At 31.1% G+C, this 22,368-nt stretch overlaps 1 protein-coding gene across 1 annotated transcript; it reads left to right on the plus strand.

Annotated features, from left to right (window-relative positions):
• Nucleotides 1-1,524: 1,524 nt before the first annotated feature.
• LOC146923737 (uncharacterized) lies at nucleotides 1,525-20,187 on the plus strand. The gene is made up of 4 exons (XM_085711764.1): nucleotides 1,525-2,002; nucleotides 17,165-18,413; nucleotides 18,518-19,844; nucleotides 19,924-20,187. The coding sequence occupies exons 1-4, from the start codon at nucleotides 1,525-1,527 to the stop codon at nucleotides 20,086-20,088; spliced, it is 3,219 nt and encodes a 1,072-aa protein (XP_085567890.1). The 3' UTR covers nucleotides 20,089-20,187.
• The last annotated feature ends 2,181 nt before the right edge of the window (nucleotides 20,188-22,368 follow it).

A 22,368-nucleotide genomic window follows, 5' to 3' on the forward strand; every position in this document is an offset into this window, starting at 1 on the left:
GTACGCTGTCAGCACGCTTGTCAAAGATTTAGCTGACACGCTTAAGCAACCTCAGCATGGTTAAGCGTGTAAAATGTCGAGAGCCCAGCTTTGCACGCTAACAGCACGCTCCCAGCACGCTTGAGCGAACTGCTTCAGGTTGCAAGTGATAAGGCACACATGGCTGCTTCCCATTGGCCAACAGAAGATTCCCAAGAGGCACGCTTAAGCGACCTTAGCACGCTTAAGCGTGTAGGCACGAATTCAGCCCATATAAATAGCTTTATCTTCTCTTTCCAGCCATTCACTTACTGTTTTATTCATCTTTTCTGGTTTTTAGAGAGAGGTTAGGGCATTTTCTAGAGAGAGAAAGACAAAGCAAGGTAGTTAGGAGTAGATTCAAGCCAAGATTTGTTGAGACATCATGGATCTTGTCATTGAATCTTCATCTCTTCTTCATCCTTTGCAAGGCTATCATAGACATATGTAGCCACATCTACTCTTGAGGTTTTGAGGTATTCAAACAAACTATTATGTAATCTTTTGATCATTTAATATATGGTTCTAGCTATTTATTCAATATTGTTGTTATTCTTGCATTTAATGTTTTATGAGATTTAAAATGATATGGACACATACTTTTGAATCTAGAAATAGAATAACAATCTATCTTAAGTTATCACTCTAGACATAGATGTTAATATTTGATAATCACTTTTAATCTAGAATTTAATGCTTTTGGGAAATCGTCGATTAAATCATCCAATCGACTTTGTGATCGTTTAAATGTTTGGGAAATCGATGTTTAGACGATCCCTTAGAAATAACGATATCATTTGGACACGAATGATATTGTCGAGTGATTGTGATAATATCGTTTAAAAAGCTAGAATCCGTTAATCGATCGAGAGATTGCAACTGTTACGCTTGGTTGATATCTCTGACCCCAAGCGAAATAGCCCTGCCTCGTCTCGTTGTACTTTTATGTCGAATAGTTAAAAATAGCTTTACACAAACAAACAATTTATACCCAAACACTTAATGTGATAAATATTGTGAAAATGCTTAAGATATACGCAACTCCCTGTGGATACGATCCTATATATACTCACGTGTAAATAGTTTTATGAGATGTAAAAATCCTACATCAAAATGGCGCCGTTGTCGGGGAGTAGCGGAATAATATCATAAGTATCGAAACAATTTTGTCATTTTAAGCAATTTTGCACAAAATTCTTTCTTGTACATATATGCACATACATCATTCATTATCCTTTTTGTTGCTAACCACTTGGTATAGTCTCTTTGAACTTTGTTTATGCGAGGTACCGTTTCAAAAGAACAACTACAGTTTGATCCAGAAATCGAGAAACAACTCGTAGAAACAACACTAAAATAAGGGAAGAAAAGAGATTAGCTAGGTTGGCTCAAGAGGGAACTTTCGGTTCTATTCCTACTCCTTCTGGTTCGGTTCATACAGAATCTCCTAGTGGGTCTCCACACTCTTCTGCTCCATCATCTCCGAGAAGTGAAAGAGTTGTAGTCATGGAACTTGAAGATGGTGAACCTCAAAATGCACTACCATGTTGGGTTAGTCCAAGGAGGATTGCTCGTCTTGGAGACCAAAATACCAGGCAAGTTGAGATGAAATTGATGACAATCCAATTGGTGACTCAACACCCCTTTTCCGGTCTTGATCATGAAGACCCATATAAACATCTCACAACTTTCTATGGTATAGCCGGTACACTTGGAACAAAAGAAGATGAGGAAGAGACTATGTTTACACGATTGTTTCCTCATTCATTGATTGGGAAAGCTAAAGAGTGGTACTTGGATCAATCAACTAACTTGATGAAAAATTGGAATGAATTGGAGAAAGCTTTTCAAGAAAGGTTCTTTCCGGAGGATAGGCATCTAGAAGCTAAAACTGCGGTTACAACATTTGTTCAAGGTTCTAGCGAGTCACTTTGTGATGCATGGGAGCGTTACAAGTCTTTGTTGTGGAATTGTCCGAAGCATGGTTTTGATAATCAAATGCAACTCCATGTGGATACGATCCTATATATACTCACGTGTAAATAGTTTTATGAGATATAAAAATCTTACATCAGTCTCATGGGTACGCATCATTCATTTATAAGTTTTTAATAGTAGTATCTAATAAGCAATCAATCACTCCAACCCAGATCTCACACAAAGTTCTTAAATGGAAGCCACTAATTAACTATCAATAACTTTATATCATTATATTTTAATTTTTTAATATTAAAATAGTGCGGGTCCTGCTTAAAAGTGGGGGTCTTAAGTAAGACCTCAGGTCTTATAAGACTCTGAAAAAGATTCTCCCCATTGGGGGTACCTAATAGGTACCGGGTCTTAAATAGTTAAGACCCTCCCAATGGAGATGGTCTAATGCAACAAAAGTAAAAAAAAAAAAAAACAGTTTTTATACTCCACGGTAGTTAACAACTACCGTTGGAGCTTTTTTTGTTATTTTTTTTAAGCTTTATATGTGAACGTAGTTAACTACCGTCGGGCAAAACCAACGGTAGTTAACTACCGTTGGGGCAAAAATTACATTTTCATGTGTTATTAGGAAGTATTTGATGTCAGAAAAGCAATTTCCGTGTTGCTTTGGGTAGTTATTTTGCTTTGTGTTTCTTTTACTTAGTATTTTATTAAAGGAACGTAGGCCCAAAAACCCTTTTGTTTTCACCTTTTCTTCGTTTTTTGAAAAATTATGAGGGTGATTATGACATTCACACAAACACACGCACGCACGCACGCGCACACACCCACATATATATAGATTATTTTCTCTTAATTTTGGATGTAACATCCCATATTATTTTAGCTATAATTGTTGATCAGTTTCATCTACATAAATCACAAGCTACAAAACGTCAATTTTGGCTAATAATTTTATAAAATATATAATTCAGTTTAAAGTAGCAATACAATGAATTACTACTATACTATAAATCACAAGCTACAAAACGTCAATTTTGGCTAATAATTTTATAAAATATATAATTCAGTTTAAAACTCAGTAGCAATACAATGAATTACTACTATACTATAGTACGCAGGATTTCACTAATGCAAAAATATTTTGACTTTAATTCTTGGCTTAAATATGACATTAGTCCTTATGCTTTGACCATTTTTTGGTATTGGTCCTTGTACTTTTTTTTGTTTGGTTTAGATCCATGCAGTTTGTAAAAAATTTGGTTTTGATTCCTCTGTTAGTTAACTGTTAAAAAAAAACCAAAATTAACGGAGTGCCACGTGGCCCAATTATTTCACGCCACGTGGCACACTGCAAGACAAAATTTTAAAATTTAAAGAGTTCAAATTAAATAATTGTTTTTAATTATTAATATTATTCATATTTAATTTAAAATATTGATTTTCTTTGTTTTGGTACTTGAGGTTTGGTAATGAGGTGGCAGGAAACAATCTCCTCCAATTACGAAATTACCAAAACGCTCTTCAGGATTAGGAGGGCAAAAAAAAGTCAGCTGGATTAATATTTAGGCTAAAGTGCACTTTTCCCCCCTTAACTTTAAAAAACTTGCAATTTTGGCCCCCTAACTATGAAAACTACAATTTTGGCCCCCTAAGTTTTAGCCCCATTGCAATTTTGGTCCCTTTGGCCAATTTTGACCGGTCAACGCCTACGTGGCACGTCACGTGTGTAATTATTAAATTTAAAAAAAATTAAAAAAGCCACTTAAACATTTTTTTAATTAAATAAATAAAAAATCTAATTAAAAGTATTTAAAAAATCAGGAAAATTGAAAAATTAATAAAAAATCGAAAAAAATTCAGAAAATATTTAAAAAATCTGGAAAAATGAAAAATTAATAAAAAAATAAAAAAATTCTGGAAAAATAAAAAATTTATAAAAATGAAAAATTGAAGAAATACGGAAAAAATTTAAAAATTCTGGAAAAATAAAAAAAATCTGAAAAAATACGGAAAAATTAATAAAAATAAAAAATGATTAAAAAAATAAAATAATTTAATAAAATGAAAAATAATAAAAAATTTTGAAAAAAATAAAGAAGATTGAAAAATTCTGAAAATATTAAAAAATTGTGGAAAAATGAAAAAAAATTTGAAATTTTGGAAAAAATTAAAAAGATTAATCATTTTTAAAAAAATGAAATTTTTGAAATTTTCAATAGTATTTCTCGAAATTTCGAAATTTTCATTAGTATATATGTCGAGCTTAGGTTTTTTCAGTGTATTTATTTCAAAAAAAATTTCCGGGAATTTTTGTGTATTTATAAACCGAAAATTTTTGTGTACTTATAAACCGAGAATAAGGGAAAAAATATGTGTATTTATAAACCGAGTTTAGGTTTTTTTTTTTTGTATTTTTCGAAATTCGAAATAAGGGAAAAAATTTGAAATTCGAAATAAGGGAAAAAATTCGAAATTTCGAAAAATACACAAAAAACCTAAGCTCGGTTTATAAATACACATTTTTTCCCTTATTCTCGGTTTATAAATACACAAAAATTTCCTGTTTATAAATACACAAAAATTCCCAAAAAATTTTTTGAAAATAAATACACTGAAAAAACCTAAGCTCGACATATATACTAATGAAAATTTCTAAATTTCGAGAAATACCAATGAAAATTTCAAAAATTTCATTTTTTTTAAAAATGATGAATCTTTTTAATTTTTTCCAAAATTTTTAATATTTTTTCAATTTTTTTATTAATTTTTCATTTTTCCAGAATTTTTTAATATTTTCAGAATTTTTTTAATCTTTTTTATTTTTTTCAGAATTTTTCATTTTATTAGATTATTTAATTTTTTTAATCGTTTTTTATTTTAATTAATTTTTTCAGAATTTTTAAACTTTTTCCGTATTTTTTCAGATTTTTTTATTTTTCCAGAATTTTTAAATTTTTTCCGTATTTTTTCAATTTTTATTAATTTTTCAATTTTCCAGAATTTTTTTATTAATTTTTCATTTTTCCAGATTTTTTAAATATTTTCAGATTTTTTTTCAATTTTTTATTAATTTTTCAATTTTCCTTATTTTTTAAATATTTTTAATTAGATTTTTTATTTATTTAATTAAAAAATGATTAAGTGGCATTTTTATTTATTTTTTAATTTAATAATTTCACATGTGGCGTGCCACGTAGGCGTTGACCGGTCAAAATTGACCAAAAGGACCAAAATTGCAATGGGGCTAAAACTTAGGGGGCCAAAATTGTAGTTTTCATTGTTAGGGGGCCAAAATTGCAAGTTTTTGAAAGTTAAGGGAGGAAAAGTACACTTTAGCCTTATATTTAATATATAGTAAGTAGATCACTTAAGTTTTTGCGTAAGCTTTTTTCAACCTCAATATTTAACGAGAGAAACACAAAATTATAAAATAATAATCATAATGATATATATAGAGTCTTGCACCAATATATATATATATATATATATATATATATATATATATATATATATATATATATATAGTCTGAATTATTTATTACACACTAATTAATAATAATAATAATAATAATAATAATAATAATAAATAATAGTAATAAAATAATAATAAGATATAGTCTTCAGACGACGACCGCAGCTACGACAGCCACTGCAACTACTTATTCCTTTCTCTTCCTAAGCCATCGAATAAAGCTGACCGCGATCTTGATCATCCCCACAATGCTGACGATAAGCCCCACAAAGCCAAAGATAAAATACCATATCTTTGGCGACGCCCAAATGGAATGTGATACAGGTGGTGGGGGGCATAAGTTGACCTCACCATCGGGTCAACAATGACCCCGATGGTGAGGGTCAACAGGAACAAAATATATGCTAGCAAATGAGACATCATCACTGCAAATGAAAAAAGAAAAATAAAACTGGACTGGATATTAAACTTCTTCACCCACTCACTTTTTACTAAGAACATTCTCACCGTTTCCCTATATGTGAGGTTTATTCTTATTCAAGTGCCTTTTGTTGGTGCATGAAAAAACAATGAGACAAAATTAATGCTAAACTTTTTTACCAGAATATTAAAATTTTAAAATTTAAAGAGTTCAAATTAAATAATTGTTTTTAATTATTAATATTATTCATATTTAATTTCAAAAAAAAAAAAACAAAAAACAAAACCTCGTAAAGAGGGATTAATCGGGAGTCTAAGTGTGTGTTTGGTATAGCTTTTGCATCCAAGAATCACGGTGAAACACATCTCCCAATGCAAATTTTAAAGCAAAAGCCAAACTCTACTAATTGTAGCTTCTATGCAAACCGAGTTTTTTTCAATCCCACCGGTACACCAAGGAAGTTATACCCCACACCCCTACACTTATACCTTCACCCCAACAATTTTTTAAAATTCCAATTTTACCCCTTTTACTATATAATCTTTTACACATAATTTTTTCACCCTCATTTTCAACATCTCCTAGTTCAGGATGAGTTCACCCCCACATGATATTTTTCCAGGTACTTATTTCCTTTTCTTTATTCACCGTAAAACGTTTCCGAAAAAAATTCGGAACATTCATATATTCCTTTCCGAAAATATTTCGGAATAGTCATATACACGTTTCCGAAAATAAATCGGACTACATGTATATACATTTCCGAACAAAATCCGGAAGACTAGTATGATAAGATTTCCGGTTCATATAGTTAATACCAATTAAATTTCCATAAAACATCTTTATTATATACATTTGCCTTAATTTTTTTTGAAGAGTACATGTGGCATCTTCACATTCTTCATCTCATTTAATGCTTTGTTATCATCCAATCAAATTGAATTATGACTCATTCATTTTTTTATTAGCCAATCAAGATGAACCATGACTAATTTAGTTTTCATCAACCAATCAAAATTGATCATGCCTTGATTTTTTCCCTATATATTGACAATTTGTTTTTCATTATTTTCATGTGTCTCTTCCCCCATAATTTTTATTTTGTAATAACAAGTATTTTATGTGTTTTAAAAGCATAGAAGTTTAACCATTTGGTTGTAGATTATAGGGTTGATTTTCTTTTTTATTTGTATCTAATTGTTAATTGTTGATGCTACTTTTTCAGGGTCCCATTGGAGAGCATGTGTCTACATTCTACGACTTCAAGACGTTCAACATCAACAATATAATTTTTAGTCAAGACAATGTTTTGTATTTGATATAGAATCAAGATGTTAGAGTTTAGATACCTTAGGTTGATTGAATATTTTTAATGAATTGATATGTCGAAAAACTAATCTCAATAAATTGATTTAGTCTTTATCTATAATTATTTTATGAACTTTTGTCTTACACAAATGATATATTACACATGAACTCTTATTTGATGAATCATAATTGATGCTTTTAAACACATCTCCAGACATGTCCAGATATGTTAAACATCATCCTAAAGGTTGCATACAATTGGTTCACATCATCTAATTTGGACAAATCTTTTCTTATAAGAAGACATCTAAACTTCATCATGTTTTACTATGACGGATTTTCACTTAACACAGTTTCTTCAATAGAATGTATCAAAAGCTTCAATCAACCATTGATCAATAATCATGGTTTATTTTTTATTTTTTTGACAATATAGGACATGATCCTTTAATTGTCATTTCATCTCATTTATTTGACAATCAATATATGACTTTTTTTCTCCTTTGATTTGTCAATTAGATAGTTACTATTAAATAATTTTTTTTCAGGGACTATTAAAAATATTGTAAATTTTGCTATCTACACTGTATTATAAATAACCTCCATTTGCACGAATTTTCACTTAACATAGTTTCTTCAATAGAATGTATCAAAAGCTTCAATCAACCATTGATCAATAATCATGGTTTATTTTTTATTTTTTTGACAATATAGGACATGATCCTTTAAGTGTCATTTCATCTCATTTATTTGACAATCAATATATGACTTTTTTTCTCCTTTGATTTGTCAATTAGATAGTTACTATTAAATAATTTTTTTCAGGGACTATTAAAAATATTGTTAATTTTGCTATCTACACTGTATTATAAATAACCTCCATTTGCAAGCAATTCCACGCACAATTTCAATAAAAAAATTGTATTCTTTTCAATCTTTTGTCTCAATGTCGTGTCTTTTTTCTTTTTGTTTTCTTTTTTTTCTTTCTAAGTTTCACGTATTTGGTATTATTAACAAGTCAAAATGAATTATATTAACACGGAAGTTTCATATATTTGTATACTTAATAATTTTATATAGTTCACAAATATTCTTTTTTTCCTTTTATTAAGGATAATAATGATAAAACAATTTAAGAGTAATTAATATGTCATTTAATTTAAATTAGAATGATTTCTTAAAGGTTAAAATGTCCCATTTAATTATTAAGAATTAAAATACCTCATTTGATGGATGAGAAGGAAAAAAGAAAACAAATTAAATAATAGCGTTAATTATAACCCTTAATTAAAGGAAATAACTAAACCAAAAAAAGATGGAAACAAACAAATATTGAAGTATATTATATCAAATAAATGAAAGATATTTAAAATTCAAAAAGATCAATTTTTCTATCCGTATAAAAAAACTGAATTATTTGAATCTTTTAACTTTTTTTTTATTAATGTTTTACATTCATTTCTTTTGAGGTACTATTTAATTTACAAACAAAAAAATTTGTCAATAGTTTTGAAATATTATATTTTTATAATTTATAATAATTATATTTTATGCGTCATTTTAATTGGGTTGATCCTATAAATATTAAATTGTGTTGTTTAATAGGCCAGACATTTTTTTTAAAGAGGTCAACCAAAAAATTAAAATGTTCTTTAAATAATATCCTTAATTGTAGCCATTAATTAAACAAAATAAAAAATTTAAATTATATTGCAAAGAAAGAATGATGTGCTATCGAAATTCAAATAATTGAGATTACTTAGAAAAAAACTATTGAATATTTTAAGTTTTTTTAAATAAACAAAAAACAAAAATATTTTTTGTTTTTTGGGAATATTTCATGTATTTGAAAAAATTATCATTAAATTTTCAAAAAAACAAATCTCTAAATTTCAAATACTTTAATTTGAATAATTTGACATATTTAATATTTTCTTTTTTTGTGAATTTTTTCATTTTATTAAGTATAATCATGATAAAATAAATTAAGAGTCATTAATGTGGTCATTTAAATTAAAATGATTCTATTAAATGTCTCATTTATTGGATCAGATAAAAAAAAATGTTATTTAAATGATATCATTATATGGTAACATCTTTTGATTCACTATTTTTTCTATTAGTACTAATAATAGCATTCCTAATCAAGGTTGACTCAACTAATAATGAGTTGACTCAATCTTATGGGTGTGGATTCAATCCCCGCTACTAGCGTAATAATCTCTTTGACAGGGGATCTCTAGGTAACTTTGTAAGTGTTCATTGAGTCATGAGACATGTCCTGACCTTGATGTGTTCTCCAGAGTCTAACTCACCTAAATATTTTATAATAAAAAAAAACACAATTTTGTTTAAATTGTAAATTGTAGATTCCGATAGTAGTCGTTGAAAAGCCTCAATCTTTTTATGAAAAATTAAAGTTTGTTCGGCGTATTCTAAATGAACTTTTTTTAAAGAAATAACAATAACAAACACAATATAAAAGGAGAATTGAATGATATCAAAAATTAAATTTTAGCTATAATTCAGTGATTTTTCAAATTCAATTTTACGAATTTTCGACAATGTTTATCTTAATTTTTTTTAAATTATGTCATGTCTTTTAATAACAAATGCACGTAAATGTGTTTTAATACAAAAAAAACTATTTAATACATTTACGTCTAATTTTAAAAAAGAAAAATGTAACGAGATATCACTAATGATCATTGCACCATAATGATTCTTGGGGTACAACATTTATGGTGAGAGAGTGTTCATTTTGTCCAATGTAGGAAAGACCTTAGACCATCCACATGGAGCACCTATTTTAGGTGCTTAAGTGGGTCATATATATACACATCATCAATTTTACAATTTTTAAATATTAAAACCGAATAAGCACTCAATCTCGCCAACCGAGCACCTCACAAAAAAATGACCAAATTAGTCACACCAATAACTCTAAATCGTTAAATTTCAACAATTTTTTTATACAATTTATTTAGGTAGGGCCTCAAAAAAGTGAAGAGAGAGAGAGAGAGAGAGAGAGAGAGAGAGAGAGAGAGAGAGAGAGAGAGAGAGAGAGAGAGAGAGAGAGAGAGAGAGAGAGGGTGCTTCCATAGCCACCCTTCTCTACAAGCATCATATTTATTTGCTCCATAATTTGGTGCTTATTTAGTATGGTGCTAAATAGATGAAGTACCCACCATTGTGGATAGTCTTAGAGATAAAAGAGCACTCAAAAATATATTTACCTATCTCCAAGGATACTAACAGAGCTCGAAACTCTGAATCTTGAAATTCAAAGTTTGTCCTTCTACTGCTAGGTTAAACCCTTAAGTTGGAAAATTGCCGTGAACTTGAAAATGAATTTTTGTTTCAAATTAATCATGAAAAATGAAATATCCCTTATACTTAAACCATCTCTAATCTTGATTTTTTTTTACTGAATGAATGTGTTGGTTTAATCATTCATGCTAATTGGGATTTCTTGGTCAAACATATTGTCCGAAAGTTGTTGGTAATTTTATGGTTTTTTTTAAGGAGTTAAAAAAATGACACCACATAATGAACGAAAATCTAAGCGTGTTTGTTTCAAGGTAAGAAATTACATTCCTTGAAATGATATTCCTAGGAATGATATTTCTAGGAATAGCATTCCAACTCATGTGTTTGTTAAAAATTTAGATTTCATAGAAGTGTTTTAGAAATTATTTAGTTAAAAAGATAAAAAATGAAAATAAATGTGAGTGGTAGTGGGAAGTTATGGCAAGCTGAGTTCTATTCTCATGAGAATGTTATGTGCAAATAACATTCCAGGGAACAAATTTTCAAAACTTGAAACAAACATGCGAATGTTGCATTTCCAATGTCACATTCCCGGGAATCATATTACAAACCTTGAAACAAACACACCCTAAGTCATCAGGTATATTGGTCATCTGGCATATATGTTGTTTAACATCTACTTTTGCATCCAATGTGGAACTTTAACTCACATTTGATATATTAACATATCTCCCTTAACTGTGAGACTCTTTACGACCCTGATATAGAGAAATAACAATATAATGTTAGACGGATGCACTACATGCTAAAAAAGGTAGGTTGGTGGCGGTTTCATGCAAATGGTTTTTTTCCCTTTCTTTCATGAGAAACAAAGGATTAAGCAAATGAAATCCAAAAACGAAGAAAACAGTTCATCATAATGTAACGACTTTCGCGGGAGCGTAAACTGAGTTGCATAATCACATTAGACTAAGAGAAACTACTCAAGCAAGATTAACATCACATCTTCATTCAAATCCTAAAGGCATTGGATTTATGGATCATCTCACTTATATGTTTGTCACTCTATTCTCTTGCATCCAATCTGAAAGTTTAACTCATATAAGACATATTAACATCTTTCCCTCTAAGTGTGAGACTCTTCTCTTCTGTGATTTGGTAACAAAGCCAAATAAAATTAGATGAAGGCATATCCTGGTAAAGAAGGTGGGTTGGTGGTGATTTAATGGAGGTCGTTTATGTTCCTTTCTTTCATGAGAAGTTATGAAATAAATTAGAAAAGGAGAGAAGATAAAAAAATAATTTGAACATGAGAGAAATGATAAGGAAAATAAGGAGTGTGTGCTTTTCTATGAGCGTGTAAGGAATAGAGTGAATTGCCTATAATTTTACTGGTTTGATTAAGAAGTTGGAGATTTTTGAGTAAATATTTAACCAAAAAATTAGACTAACTAAAAAAACACAACATTATTTTAAAATTTCTAATAAGCATTTATTTTGTCAATTCAACAACACGCATATGCTTATTTCCTTTGTCAAATTCACCAAAGAATAAAAGTGAGGGAATTTGAAGTAGTTGAGGTTGAATAAAAAAATATAGCATGAAAGAGAATAACATCCAATAACTAAATTTTAAGATAATAAAAAATAAACAATTGACAACCAAAAACTAACAAAATAAATTATCATAATGTTGGGATTTCAAGGTGATTTTTTACCGGGTTGGATAATCGTATTAGGTCAATAGCAACCATACAAATGATATTGACACCACAACTTCACATGAAACCTTAAGACATTAGTCATTTTGGTCATCTGACTTATATGTTGCTGAAAATCTACTCTTCCATCCAATGTATAACGTTAACTCACATTTGACACATTAACATATCCTAATCAATTGTGTATCTATCTACGTCCGTAATTATGTTACGTAGTCAAATAAGGTCAAAATTAGACACAACATGTTCAAACAAGTTGAATGATGGTGATTTCATGAAGGAAGGTTTATATTCCTTTCATCTACTAGAATAGAGAAAGGAAACTAGAAAGAAAAATAAAACAAATATCAAAGAAAAAAAATTAACATGGGAGAAAAATTAAGGTGAAAAATATGTACTGTGTGTTTTATCCGTGAGAGTACATAAAATATATTGAATTATCGGTAATTATGTGGTTTTGTTGAAGGAGTTGAAAATTTTTGGGTAATTATTACCAAAAAATTAGGCTTAATTAAAAAAACGTTGTATCATTTTAAAATTTCTAATAAACATGTATTTTGTAAACTCATCATAGCACATGTGCATTTTCCATTGTCACACCCCATCATAGACCATATGTGAAGGAGTTTGAAAAAATAGAGGTTGAATAGAAGAATAGAATGAAAGCGATTGACATCCACAAATGAAGTTTTACCGAAAAAAACGGTTAATTAAGTAAATGTTTCCTATAAATATAAAGTTTTTTTTTTAGTTTCTTGAAAAAAAAATTGCATTTTTTTAATCGTTGTAACATTTTTATTTGGCATTTTTAGGGACCAAGACTGAAAATTTTACAGGGACTAAGAATGCTGATAAAAAAACTTGACAAAGACTAAAACTACTGACGAATTTTTTTACAATAACTAAAAAGTGCGATTTATTTTTGTATGGACTAAAAATGAAATTCTGGATATTTATAGGGACCATTTACTTAATTAACTCTACAAAAAAAATAACAAATGAAATTAAAACACCAGTAAATTAGTTCGTCATAATGTTGGGACTACGGAGGAAACCTACATTGGGTTGGAACATCATATTATGGTAAGAGCAATCACACAAGTGAGATTGACACCACATCTTCACCTGAAATGTCTAATAAGCATGTATTTTGCCAACTCAGCATAACACATCTACATTTTTCCATTTTCAGATCACACCAAAGACCAAAAGTGAAGTAATTTAAAATAATAAAGGTTGACTAAAAAAATTGCGTCAAACCAAATGACATTCGAAAACTAAAATTTTAACATGATAAAAAATTAAACAAATGACATCTAAAACTAACAAAAAAGTTCATCGTAATGTTATGACTTCCAGGGGGAGCCTAAACTGAGTTGGATAATCACATTTGGGTAAAAGCACCCATAAAAGTGAAACTAACACCACATCCTCATCCAAAATTTTAAGGCATTAGTTATTTGTGTCATCTCACTTTTTTTTTTTTTTTTGACCACCTACTCTTGCATCCAATATGAAACTTTAACTCGCATACGACAAATTAACTTCTCTCTCCTAAATGTGAGACTTTCTACATCTGTAATCAGGTGACATAACCAAATAAAGTAATATTGAGACACAACATGGTAGAAAAGGTTGGTTGATGGGGGGTTTCAAGAAGAGGTGATTATATTCATTTATTTCATGAGTATAGAGAAAATGAACCAGAAAAAGAAATAAATAAAAAAGGAATTTTAACATGAGGGAAATGATAAGAAAAAAATGAATGCGTGCTTTTACCGTGAGAGTATGGAACAATGTGAGTTGCTGGTAATTTTGCGGGATTGTTGAAGAATTAGGAGTTTTGGGGTAATTATTTTACGACAAATTAGCCTCAATTAAAGAATCGCAACATCAATTTAATTTTTTTAATAAGTATGTTTTTGTCATCTCAGTGGAACACATATGCATTTTTCCATTGTTAGATTCTACAAAAGACCAAAAGTGAAGGAATTTGAAATAAGGGAGGTTGAATAAAAAAAATAGCATGGAAGCGAATGGCGTTCAATAATCAAAATTTAGGATAATTTTTTTTTAAAAATGAGATATAAAAGCTAACAAAACAATTCATCATAACTTTGAGACTTCCAAGGGATCTTACACTGAGTTTTACCACCATATTAGACTAAGAGATACCATACAAGTGAGATTGATATCACATATTCACAGAAAACCTTAAGCCAGTAGTATGTATATGAGTCATCTCACTTATATGTTATTCAAAATCTACTCTTCTATCCACTATAGAATTCTAACTCACACTTGACACATTAACATCTCTTATTCAAGTTTGCTACTCTCTGTGTCCATAATTACGTGACATAGTCAAATAATATCAAATGAAGACGCCATATGTTTAAAAAGGTTGGTTGGTGATGGTTTCATTGAGGGAGGTTTATGTTCCTTTCTCACATGAGAAGAGAGAAAGGAAATTAGAAGTAAAAAAAAAAAGATACGAAAAAAGGATTTGAACATGTGAGAAGATAAGGGAAAAAAACTAATCATTGTGTGTTTTGTTTGTGAAGGTATAGAAAACAGTGTGAGTTGTATGATAAATCTATGATTTTACTCAAGGAGTTGGAGATTTTTTGGACAACTATTTTACCAAAAAATTAGATTCAATTAAAAAAACACCACATATTTTTAAATATCTAATAAGCATATAATTATCAACCCAACATAACACATTGGCAATTTTTCATTATCATTTGCCACAAAAGGCCAAAAGTAAATAAATTAGAAATAATTGAGGTTGAATGAAAAATTCACAAGAAAGAGAATGACATTCAAAAACTAAATTTTAAGATTGAAAAGTTAAAGACTTAATTGCAGATTTTGTCCCATATTTTCAGCAACTCATGAATTGGTCCGTTCATTTTAAAATCACTCAGCTTCACTGCTAGGAAAAGCAAAATTAGGGAGGAAAATTAGTGATAGAAAAAATAAAATCCCTCATAAATTCCTTGGTCACAAAATTTAGTAACATAATTAGAGAGGGATTTCATGTTATCCCTCACTAATTTTTGTTTTTTAGTGGTATTTTGGTCCCTTTCTGCTATTTTTAGACTAAAAAACAATGATGTGACATATTTTAGATGACCTTGCATTTAGTCTGATGATGTAGCATGATCAATACCCATGTAATTACATGAAAACTCCTTTAAAATTTTAATTTAAATATGACATATCACCATTTTTAAGTTCAAAAATCTGAAAGAGGCACCAAGACTGTGTAATTTTGAAATGGAAGGACAATTTCCGTGAGTGAGTGAAAATAGAAGAACTAAAACTGTAATTAAGCCAAAATTAAACAAATGACATCCAAAAGAAACCAAACAAGTGAGATTAAAAGAAACCAAACAAGTGAAAGTACTTGAAATGTGGAGGTTGGATAAAAAAATTGCATGAAAGGGAACAACATCCAAAAACTTATATTTAATATAAAAAATTAAGCAATTAAAAACTAAAAAAAGTTCATTATAATGTTCAAAGTTCTGAGGGAGCCTATAATGGGTTTGAGCATCATATTTGACTACGAAAAAAAAATCCTACAAGTTAGATTGACACCATATCTTTACCCTAAAAGCTTAAGACATTAGATGTATTAGTCTTCCCACTTATATGTTGTTCAATATATACTATTTCATCCAATTTATAATTTTAACTCACACGTGGTACATTAACATCTCTCCCTTAAATGTAAGACTCTCTGTATATCTGATCTGGTGTGATAGTCAAATGAGGTCAGAGGCATAACATGGTAAAAATGTGGGTTGGTGGCGGTTACATATATGAATTTTTTTGTTTGTTTTTTTCATGAGAAGATATAAAGTAAATTAGAAAAAGAAATAAGATGAAAAAGGAATTTGAACACGAGAGAAAATATAAGTGAAAAACTAAGGAGTGCGTGTTTTATCCGTGATGGTATAGAAAATAGAGTGAGTTGCATGTAATTATATAGATTTGTAAAAGGTGTTAGAGATTACTGAGTAATTATGTTACCAAAGTATTAGTCTCATTAAAAAACATCAATTTAAAATGTCTAATAAACATGTATTTTGTAAACTCAGCATAACACATCTATATTTTTCCATTGTCATATCTCACCAAAAACCTAAAGTGAAGGAATTAGAAATAACAGAGGTTGAATAAAAAAAACTGGCATGAAAGTGAATGACGACTAAAATTCAAGCCAAAAGAATTCAAAGCCACTCAGAAACTAACAAAATAAATCATCATATTATTAGGACTTATGCAGGAGTCTACAATTGATTGTATCATCACATTGGGCTAAGACTAACTACACAACTGAAATTGACACCACATCTTCTCCTGAAGTCTTAAAACATTAGATATATGGGTTACCTCACTTATATGTTTCTTAACATAAACTATTTCATACAAAGTGAAATTTTTACTAACACTTGACACAATATATGTGTTCCACCACCAAGAACTTCTCCCCCGCAATGTTAAACATAAATAACACACCATCGTTGGACTTTCTGGAGGAGCCAGCACCGGTCGATCGACACATTTGAGAAGGAACAACCACACAAGTGGGAATGATACTGCATCTTCATCCAAAAATTTCATGCTTAAATATTAGTGTTTTTTTTTTCCTCTTATTAGTTAATAAACCTCCGTTGTTTTATCCCATGTTTGAATTTAAGTGACACTAGATACATCATAATATTGTCTCCCTCAACTATGACGAAATTCTAGCCCGTGCTTGGCACGGGTGTCCATACTAGTAAACATACAATTACGTGATAGTATCTTATTCTTATTAGTTTCTTATTCTTGATTCCTCATAAATGTTTAGGCTAATTACTACAATATCAAATAATTGTCCTGATTCTTATATTACTTGTTTGTATTATTTTTTTAAATCTTCATTTTAGCAATAGTTTCTTATTAAAAAAAATTATATTATAGTTTTTCACTTTTTCTAAAGTTCTATTTTTGTATATCATTTTTAAATAGTTACAGACATACCTCAATTACGTGATAAAGATCAACCATGTGTAGACACCACTGCTGCATTCACAACTACACAAAGGTTTGATACAAGAGAAGCTGTTGTAAGCTGGGCAAGGGAGATAGGAATTAGAAATAAAGTGACTGTTACCATTACTAGATCAGATAAGGAGACTGGAAAGAGAGGAAGAAGTAATAAATTAATCTTGGGTTGTGACAAGGGTGGACGGTACAAGCGAGCTGAAAGTTCAACACAAAGTGCTACGAAAAAATGCGGGTGTCCATTCAAAATTAGATCAACACCGTTGAAAGATGGTCTCGGGTGGAAAGTTGAGGTAAAATGTGGATTTCACAACCACGAGTTACCTGATAGATTGGAAGGTCATGCATTTGTGGGACGTCTAAATGCAGATGAACATAAACATGTTGAAGATTTGGCAAAGCGTCGTGTTCCACCTAGACACATACTTCTATCATTGCAAGAGAGAGACCTAGAGAATGTCACTCGAATCACACAAATATATAAGAAGAAGAGTACGCTGGAAAAAAAGGTGAGAGGTAATAAAACAGATATACAACAGCTGCTAACGTTGATAGATGGTGAAAATTATGTCAGTTGGAGTAGAAGAAGAGATGACTCAGATGTAATGAGAGATATAATGTGGGCGCATCCAGACTCAGTCAAGTTGTTGAACTTGTTTCCAATTGTGTTGATTATGGATAGCACATACAAAACTAATAAATATAGATTGCCGTTGCTCGAAATTGTAGGTATGACATCTACAGAATGCACATTTGCGGTTGCATTTGCTTATATGGAATCTGAGCGGAAAGAAAACTTTTGTTGGGCATTAGAGAAGCTAAAAGGTATGTTTATTAAGGAAGGCTTATATCCCCAAGTAATTTTGACTGATAGGGATTCTGCTTTGATGAACGCCATTGAAATTGTATTTCCAAATAGTGTTAATTTGCTTTGCCAGTTTCACATAGACAAAAATGTTAAAGCAAAATGCAAGAAATATATTTCCAAGGATATGCGAAAGGTGGTGATGAAACTGTGGAAAGATCTTGTACAATCGCCTAGTGAGGTTGAGTATCAACAACGATTGCAACAGTTTGAGCAAACATGTGTTGGTTGCAATACGTTTGTCGATTATGTGAAAGAAACTTGGTTAAATCCTCATAGACAAAAATTTGTTGGAGCATGGGTCGACAAAGTGATGCATTTGGGTAACCAAACGACTAATAGGTATGATTGAATTGAAATTTTATTTTATATATTTTAATTTTTAATTTGAACATTTTTTTAACAACATTGGATTGACTTATATGTGATCTTTTGTTTCATATTAGGGTAGAGTCTGCTCATTGGAAACTGAAGCAAATGTTGGAAAACTGCAAAGGAGACTTGTGCAAATGTTGGAAAGGTATGCATGATAACATGAAGTTGCAATTAGGAAACATCATAGCTTCATTTCAGAAAAGTTTTTATGAAGTTGAACATGCACACACAAGTCCATTTTATGAAAAATTGCGTGGGTTTGTTTCTAGAGCTGCCTTGAGGCACATTGTTGTTGAGTTTGAAAGAGTTAGATATATGGAAATCGACGAATCGACATGTGGTTGCAGACTCAGAGCAACATATGGATTGCCTTGTGCTTGTGAGTTAGGAAGATATAAAATTAGCGGTATGCCTATACCATTAGATTCAATTCACATTCAGTGGAAGAAATTAAGCATGGAAGGTCAACAAGAGGAAGACACGGAAACTGGATCTGAGTTAGACATGACTTATGCAATTGAGGAATTATGGAAACGGTTTCGGTCACTTGACATTATTGGAAAACGAGCATTGAAAAGTAAGGTTCTTGAACTTGCTTATCCAGCTACGAGTTCCATGTGTCCACCTCCCGACAAAGTTAAAACCAAAGGAGGAGTGAAGAAGGATAAAGGCAAGGGACCAAAGGGATATGATGTTTACCGTGATCCTTCATATTGGGAGCATGTTGACAATGAATATTATGACTCTCAAGGATCGTCGAAGAGGCTGTGTACACAATCATCCCAACCCTCTCAAAAGCAATCATCTCAAAAACAGCCATCTCAGTCATCTCTGAAGTTACCCTTTCAGAAACAGTCATCTCAACCATCTCAAAATCTACCATCTAAAAAACAACCATCTCAGAAACTACCCTCTCAGATACAATTGTCTCAATCATCCCAGAAGCAACCCTCCCAGAAACAACAAGAATTTCATAGGTTATTGGGACAATTTCCTGATCATATTTATCCATATGTTGAAGACATAGTGAATGTTGCTCCTGATGGAAATTGTGGATTTAGGGCGATTGCACTATTACTCGGATATGGTGAAGAAGGATGGCCTATAGTCCGCAGAGAGTTGGATAGTGAGATAGTAGCTAATATCAGTTTCTACAAAAATTTATTCAAAAATTGTCTGCAACAAGTAAGAGATTCATTGAAGATATCAGGATTGGGCCCTCAGCCTAGAGAGAGATGGATGACCATACCGCATATGGGTTACGTGATAGCAAATCGGTATAATGTTATTCTAGTAACGTTAGGGCGTCCCAGTAAGACGTTCTTTCCTATGAGGACTTCACATTTCACTGATGTTAGATTTTTTTGCATTGGTTTTGTCAAGGATCACTGGGTTCAGGTAAATACGAATACTAGTTATTTTTAATTTGAAATAACAATTACTTGTGTTTAAAATAATAATTTAACTTTTATTATAGGTAAAGATGAAGCAAGGGTTTCCAATGCCCGAAGTTACATCGGATTGGAAGAAATTTTGTTTACCAGAAGCAACATCTTGGACGGTAGCATTTGATGGACGTTTGCAACAGTGGCAATGCCTTGCACCGGTAGTGCCACACATCACTGGCGTAATTGAAGTTTGAGTCTTGTTTTATGATTTGAAACTGTGTTTCTATTTTTTTTCATTTAATAGAATAAATAAACAAACTTGTGTTTGTGATACTCTAGTTGTTCCACGGTTTCCCCATAGATAAAAAACCATTGTACTCTTTTGTATTTAAGAATTTGTTTGCATTTGCCACAAGTTTAAACATGACATCTTCAATAAGAGATGATGTAACTCATTTTGGGTTGCATAGCTATCTTAAATATAACATTGTTCTCAGGATTCATATATTACTATCTCAACTTTAGAGATAGTAATATAACAAAAACATATGCATGATTGTGTCCTGTCTCGACTTAAGTGGATGCATATATAAATATTGATCATATGCTCTTAAAAAAGGTCCACATTCTCGTTCATGCTTTTTTTTTTAATGTATAGGTTGCTGCATATTGGTTCAAAAAAAAGAAAAGGTTCCTGCATATATAAATATTGATCACAGGCTTTGAAGCAACAACACAAGCACTATATATTATATCCCAATATTGCAAAGTCGATAGTACAACGTATAATCATGAACCAAAAGTCGATAATATAACGTTTAAAATAAACCAGAAGTCGATAGTACAATGTATATCATAAAGCAAAATTTGATAATACCAAATTTAAAATAAAGTAGAAGTCGATAATGCAATATATAATAAATAAACTAATATAGCTAAGGTAAAGGTCCACCATGAGTCAGGTCTAATGCTTCATACAAATGCTCAAATTGGGATTCCTCTTTTGTGGCCCCGACCGCATCCAAGTAATCCTGTAGCTTAGAAGCAATCAAAGACATCCTCGGGTCAGAAGGTCCTGCATCATCAGGGACTCTATATGATGGAACAGGGACTGGTCTATGCGGGTCCTCATTAGGCCGTGTCAAACGAGGATGTGATACCCTGTAGTACCACTCCATGTATGTATTTGTGACTTCATATGGATATGTAACAAGAGATGCTCCTCCAATGACCCGATGCACGCTGGAATGGTAATCAATCCACTCAGCAGCTACATCAAAGGCATGGCGATCTGGAGGTGGTGGCGGTATATCCTGTATGTATCCAAATTGTCGGATACACCTCTCAGGCAAGTAAGGAACTACAGTGTCATACCAGCGAAGACAACCACTATAAAGACATATTTTATCAAATGGGACTACCCGAGAGTGACTCTGAAATGGACGCCATATGACATCTGTAGGTGTTAGATCATCTATCAATCTCCGTATCTGATCGACCTTTAGAGTCCCCTGCTTGTATTTCCATCGCATAGCTCGAGGGTAACCTCCTCCAGGTTAATCACAAGAAATTTGATTCTCTGCTCGATTTCCAAGAGTCGGAAAATATTCATGAATCCAACACTGTTACATAATAGATAAAAAAAAATTAGAAATTATAAATCGAAACAATAATAAATTATTATAATAATAAATATTTCGTCTTTAACATTATTATAAAAATACCTGAAGAAGTGTAGCATATCCTCCAAGTTGTTTGGTGGTAAACATAGATCCATCTCCTAGGTACTCGTATAATGTAACCAAAGCAGCTACACCCCAGCAAAATCTACCGCAATTTGACAAATTCCTAAATAGCGGCAAATATTTTGCATCTACAAGACTAAAACTCTTGTCTGCAAATATAGTACACCCAACTAGCAACATCATGTACGCCCTAGCACCACAGTCAAACATCCCAGTCTTGCGATGCCTTTTGAACAAATCATACAACCACTCCTGCCTATAATAACCACCTCTGTTCCTCGCCGTCTCTGCCTTAGCGACATCATAACTTACCCCCAATAGGTCCACAGCAACTCTAGCTGCTTCTTCTTCGGATAAACCAGAAGGTTGATCATAGAACTCTCCCCTCACCGGAATATGAAGTAAGCATGCCACATCATATAGAGTAATCGTCATTTCACCAAATGGCATGTGAAATGACGACGTCTCTGGATGCCATCTCTCAACAAATGCAGATAAAAGATTGGCATCAACCATCTTCATGCTACTCCTCTGAAGTGCACTTAGTCCAGAACCATTCAGCCAATCCCGTATCCGAGGGGGAAGTTGTGGAGGAACCCAATCTTCCAACTTTTTCCCATGCGATGGTACCTTTAAATATTTTTTTTTACCGCGTTCCTACATAAATTTAAAATGAATCATTATTGTATAATTTAATAAAATCGAAATAATGAAAGATGATAAAATATTATTATGTAAAAAAAATAAAAAATCTATAAGTAAAACAATTGAAACTAATAAACCTTATTG

Source organism: Medicago sativa, chromosome 5 (genome assembly GCF_051527215.1).
Source record: "Medicago sativa cultivar Bolivia chromosome 5, Bolivia_mono, whole genome shotgun sequence".
Lineage (NCBI taxonomy): Eukaryota > Viridiplantae > Streptophyta > Magnoliopsida > Fabales > Fabaceae > Medicago > Medicago sativa.